The 6000-nt window shown below is 34.8% G+C and overlaps 1 protein-coding gene across 2 annotated transcripts in view; it reads right to left on the reverse strand.

The window, feature by feature from the left end:
* Klhl4 (kelch like family member 4) overlaps window positions 1-4352 on the reverse strand; it is an 89603-nt gene extending 85251 nt beyond the window's left edge. For both annotated transcript variants that reach the window (XM_060374543.1, XM_060374542.1), the window contains exon 1: window positions 3782-4352. In XM_060374543.1, coding sequence (XP_060230526.1) covers window positions 3782-4203 — 422 coding nt within the window. In that variant the 5' untranslated portion in view covers window positions 4204-4352. The remainder of the gene's footprint in view (window positions 1-3781) is intronic.
* Between the last annotated feature and the right edge of the window lie 1648 nt (window positions 4353-6000).

Below are 6000 nucleotides of genomic sequence, written 5' to 3' on the forward strand. Positions count from 1 at the left end.
TCTATGGGCAGCTCAGTCTCCATGTGGGTTCCATCGTAAGGGCTGGTTCTTTGATCACTCTTCCTGGCGAGGTAGCCTAACTAGCCCACAGAGAAAGATGATGCAGACAGTCCTGATGACACCTGATAGGCTAGGGTCAGATAGTAGGGGAGGAGAACCTCCTAATCAGTGGACTAGATGAGGAACATAGTGGGGGAAGAGGGAGGGATGCCCAGATGCCTCCATGTCAATGTTCTGGCTTCAGCTGCCCCCTACAATCCCAATTTCAGAATTTGGGATCCTGTGCCCCTCAGATAAGATGGGCCTTCTTTGCTGCCATCACAACCATCTTGGACTCCCCTCTCCTGCCCATGGCAGCTCAGTGTCCAAGTGGTTTCCCTAGTGGGGAGAACTGGGACTGTCTCTGACATGAACTCAGTGGCTGGCTCTTCGATTACCATGCCCTGAGGTGGGAATAGCCTTACTACACCGCAGAAAAAGACAGTGAAGCCAGTCCTGATGAGACCTGATAGGCTAGGGTCAGAGAGATTAGGAGAAGGTCCACCCCTATCAGCAGATAGGGAGAGGGACAAGGAAGGAGAAGATGTAGAAAGGGTGGGATTGGGAGAGGACAAGGACAGGGCTTCACCTGAGATACAAAATGAATAAATTGTTCTTAATAAAATAAATTAATTTAAAAATAGAGAGTTAGTAGACAACTACCATAAAAATAAAATAACAAAAGAAATCAGAACACTTATATTAGGAACATTGATATATGCATCATCACTGTGCTTAGACATATGACAGCTGTTCCTAAACATATTACATACTTGTCTTTCGAGCTTGTATGTATATGTTTGGAATTTAATATTTTTATATCAATATATTAATAAAATATTAGCATGGTGACTTTAATATTTCAGAAGAATTAGTTTGACTTATTTTGTTATACAAAATACTTATAAATTAGTCCATTATGGATTTAACTTTTATCATATATAGAGTGCCTTAACTTTCTTTGCTTAGGTTTCAAAGCTCACCCATATTACTATCATGATTTCTCCATATGGATTGCTATTTTTTATTTTATTTTATTTTAGTCAAAGTAATTGTATCAAGGGTGCAGTACATTAGTGATAATTTAGCATTTTTTTTCCTCCACTTCTGTAGTCTTACTGCAGAAGAGAGAATTAAAGTAGCAAAAATATCCCAAAGCTCTCTTTAAACTCTCTTTGAGCAAAACATGGAAAATTATAATAGATGATAAAAAGATAATAAGACATAATATTTTAATCAATAAACTCCTCTGTTTAATCCTCCCCTCTGACTTCATAGTCTTGGGACACTTATAAATATTTCCTGTGTTTAGTTTAAGAAAATACTAACTGCTATGAAAATTTTATTATTAGAAAAATTCTTTGGAATATAAGGAATGTCAAAATCACAACCAAATATATCTGGTAATACCTTAGACTAGACATTTGCTTTCATTTCCTTCTAGCACTTAACTTATTTTACCCATTCTTTTTCTATTCAGTTTTAGTCGCAGACACTCAAAGGATTTTCTTAGTAAATGATAGTGGGCTTGTAGGAGTTTGTATATAGCAGAGTTAAATATGTGCATCAGGCTTTGTCCATTAAAAATATATAATGAAGATCATCGGAAAATGCTTTGAATTAAAAACATTGACTCCATATTATTCTGAAATTACTTTACTTGTACTAAATTCTGTTTTTAATCTTTAGGTAAAGAAAAACACATATGCTCACAAAGAAATACTTGAATTCCTTAAAAAAAAATCTGTATTACAGTGATCGAAAATTGTGATTAAATTTAATTCACATATTCCTTACACATTTACATTTCCATAAGATCAAGTTCCTCTAAACTTGTTATTTGCATATGTTGTTTGTCTATATCATTATGTTGATATATTTCATTTTCTTTTGATATTCTGTTTTGAACTGATGGAAAAGAGATAGCATTTTCTAAATATGTCAAACAGACTCACAAAATGAGGAAAATACCCTAGTCTTTAACAGGAAAAAACTGTCAAGCATCTTGATTTCCAAGGAAGTTAGTATAGTTTTGTGATAGATAATTATATGATTTTCAACACATCAAAACACGTTCTTTTTCCTACAGCCTTTCTAAAACTTAATTTCAATTAAAATCTAATTATTTTTATGGTTGTGAGCCTAGCTTTCTTTTAACTGCTGAGCCATCTCTCCAGCCCAGTAAAAAAAAAAAAAAAAAAAAAAAAGGAACTACAATTGATCCCACAACCTTGTAAAATCATGTGTTGGTTCTACTAGTTTTGTTTGCATATGAGATTCATTTCATTTTATCCACTCCTCTTATTATTTCCTTTTTGTACTTCTTTGTACTGATCAGGACTTCATATGAAACCTTTAATAGAAACAGTTGAAACTCTAATCTCAGCATAAAAAATGTTCTGTATTTCCCTTTGGAATGTTGCATTAGCTGTGACCCTTTGACCTTTTACTAGACTAAGATATATTTCCTAATTAGTTTCCCTGGAGTTTGTGTAATTAAAATTTTGAACCTTGTCAAATGCATTCTGTGAATCTTTGATATGGCAATGTGATTTCCCCTTTTATTCTTTTAATATAGTGTAGTAAAATAAAAAAAAATATTCGAGATGCATGAAATCCATGCTACGTATTCTTTTACAATATTACAGATTTGACTTGCTAATATTTTAAGAGTTTCACCATCTAGATTCATGTATAATTTCCTTTATTAGAAACATTTTTGTCAGTTTTTACAAGCGATATGCTGCTAGTTTTTTTCTTCCTGTATCATGAAAAATTTGTCTAAAACTGACATTATTTCTGTGTTAAAATTCTTGAGACAATTAATATTTCTCACTGAATTAAATAATGGAATTGAAATTAAAATTAAAAAATGAAGTAAAAAATCAAATTATGATTTAACCAAATTAATAATATAAAATTTATATTGGAAATAGAAAAAAAATGAGCAATGCAATAGCTTTACTTGTATTTGACAATAGTAGAAGACAGAATAAACATTTCTTCCATTCAAACTTTACTGGTAAAAAACAATTTAGAATGAAATCACATGTCATAAGAATTTTACCCCAAATTTTGTTTTCTTATATTATTTTAATGCTGTGAAATACATGGTATTTCCAATTTTAAGATTCCATTCGTATGAGGAACTTTTTATTCCTTGCATAACGGACATTTCTATGTTTACAAACTAGCTGTGAAAGTAATGCCACTTTAAATGACTCTCAAATACCAAAGAATTTTATATATTATCACTTAAAAAGAAACACAGTTTCAAAACTATTACTCTGTTCTCAGCAGTAAGCAAGGATATGCTCAACAGTTGGAACTTATATTTATTTTTGTCAAAGTTAAGCCTGTTCAAAAGATCAAAAAGAGTTCTGACTTAATGCATTTGCCAAAACTATCATCACTGTTGGTACATCTAATCTCTTAAAAATATCTGCAGAGGTTAATAATTTAAAAATAAACTTTTTTTATGTAAAGAGAATTCTGAATGACTAGGGAACGTAATTGAAATAAACCCACCACAGGAAAAATAACTTCACATTAATTATGAAATCATGCGTGATTACAGTGTTTTTTTCAAAGAGTTAGACGCCGGGGTTTCTTGAAGACCCTGATCGGCTACACACAGACTCAGACATTATTGTAACACTTCCTGTTTAGCATGAAATGAGAGTTTTAGAGAGTAAGTTAATCTAGGCTAAAGCTTTCACTTACATAACCAAAAAACTCCTACCGTGCTCTAGAATCTTCTATATTGTCATCACCCATCATCTCCAAATCTTGTGAGCGCTTTTCACTAGCTTCTTTGAGCAAATTTCCTTCTGGAACGCCTTTGGGAATGTCTTCATTTGCTTGAAGATGTACTATCACATTTTGTTGGTGCCAATTCTGAAGGACTCTTTGATGGGTAGGGGCTGGTACTGGCACTGGCGTCAGTATGCTGTGGTGGACAGGACTATTGCTTTTCTTCAGTCCGTTTCTGTCCCGTGAGGGTTTCTTCAACCTGCTCTGAACCGGTGTGCCTCTATGCTCATATCCTTCCTGCTGAAGGCAGCTTCCAGGGTTAGGCGATCCCTGAGAAGGATGACTAAACCATCTCCAGCGCAGCCTGAGGATCTGTTTCACATCAAACTCTTTCTTGCCGGACACTGACATTGTTGCTGGAGGAAAGACAAAAGCCTTCTCTAACAGAAAGGAAATGGAGCCTTTGTTATCTCCTGTTTCTCTGCCTCCTGTGTATAACAAACAAAAGCACAAGTGCTGGGAGAGAGAGAGAGAGAGAGAGAGAGAGAGAGAGAGAGAGAGAGAGAGAGAGAGAGAGAGAGAGAGAGAGAGAGAGAGAGAGAGGAGAGAGAGAGAGAGCAGTATTTCTTGCTTTCTCTCCCCTCCCCCCTGCCTGAGATATACTGTGAATACTTCCAGTTTAGCTGAAGCAGAAAGCTGCCGCTAACAGTGTAGGTGGGAACCCATACTGACAGGATGATGAGGTCAGAGCTTAAACAAGTAAATCAGCTTAACACAGGAAAGCAGCTATCACAAACACACTCCAGCTGCTAGATTTGCAAACTCACAGCCCTCTCGCCTGAACTCCTAAATATCTAGCCCAGCTTCTTTGACGACAAAAATGCATAGCTTCCGCTTAAACCTAAGCAAGTGAGTAAAAACAGTTTAAAGTTACTTCTACCCCTCTCCCCCTACCCACTGTCACACTTACTCCTCTATAGCCCAGTTTTAAAACTGTGTCAGTTTGTCCCAGTAGAATTTGTCGTGGTGGATTTGTTATGATCGTTTTTGAGATTCTTCTTATGGAAAATTTGGATATAGCTCATTAAGGAAAAGCATTTTATCCTCAGTCCCCTTATGGAGATCTGCAGTTATTATATGAAAGGTCTTCGCAAAATGTGTACACTTCTGTATAAACATTCTACTTGAAAACAGAAGCTATAAAAATAATAAAATCATGTTGATTTGCCATGACTACACCCCCATACCCTTACACACACACAGACACACACACTCATCCCCCTAAGTGCTGTCAGAAGAGTAACTAACTTAATAATATATGAAAAGAAAAACAGGGCTTTTTTGAGTCAGATTGAAAGAAATGTTTTCTATCGTTGACCATGGATTGAAAATGAACACATCATTCTGGCCCCTTGCTTATATAAACATCTCTTTATCATACCCTGTACTTTCACAGGCAGCAATAAGGCTTATTTTCTTTGCTCAGAAGTCTTTACAAAAGGATACAGCAGGACATGCTTTAAATTATCTCAATATCAGCACATGGCTAGTAGCATTCAAAATACTTTGACATCTGACTATTTTATACAAAGGCAAATATTTCTAACACAAACTAACGTATATCAATAGCACAATGTTAGTATCATTGTGCAAATTATTTTGAAATATGTCCAGATTTTGTGTTTTATACTTATAATAATAAGGGGGAACTTATCTTGGTATATCTTTAAAATCAATATTGAATTGTAAGATTTTGAGTTTTGATTTTGTAGTTAATGAGTTTTATTACGCTGTAACAGTCACTTCTTTGCATGCCAATTTCTGCAGATGTAACACAGAGAAGCTAATAGATCTCTAATCATCTACAAACACCGATGTAAATGGCTTTAAAAAGAATGAAATTAACTCTTATAAGTCTGAAGTTTATCACCAGTTGTGTATAAAGCGAATTACATCCTCTCTTTTCCCATTTTGCTTTTGTAAGTATGATTGTTATTTTATGGCTAACGAACTGGGCTATAGAGTTCCCAGATATTTGAATAGACTTTCATTTGTCTGTTCTGCTTCTGTGAGGGTGACGGTATAAGTTTAATATTTACATTAACAGAGTGAGAAAGATAGATTGGCATAATTCAATGTGATACACCCAACCAGTTGAATGCATGAATCTTTGTACAGATTTTAACTAATATCGCCTCTTTCTGAGAC

The sequence above is a fragment of the Meriones unguiculatus genome, chromosome X (genome assembly GCF_030254825.1).
Source record: "Meriones unguiculatus strain TT.TT164.6M chromosome X, Bangor_MerUng_6.1, whole genome shotgun sequence".
NCBI classification, from domain to species: Eukaryota; Metazoa; Chordata; class Mammalia; order Rodentia; family Muridae; genus Meriones; species Meriones unguiculatus.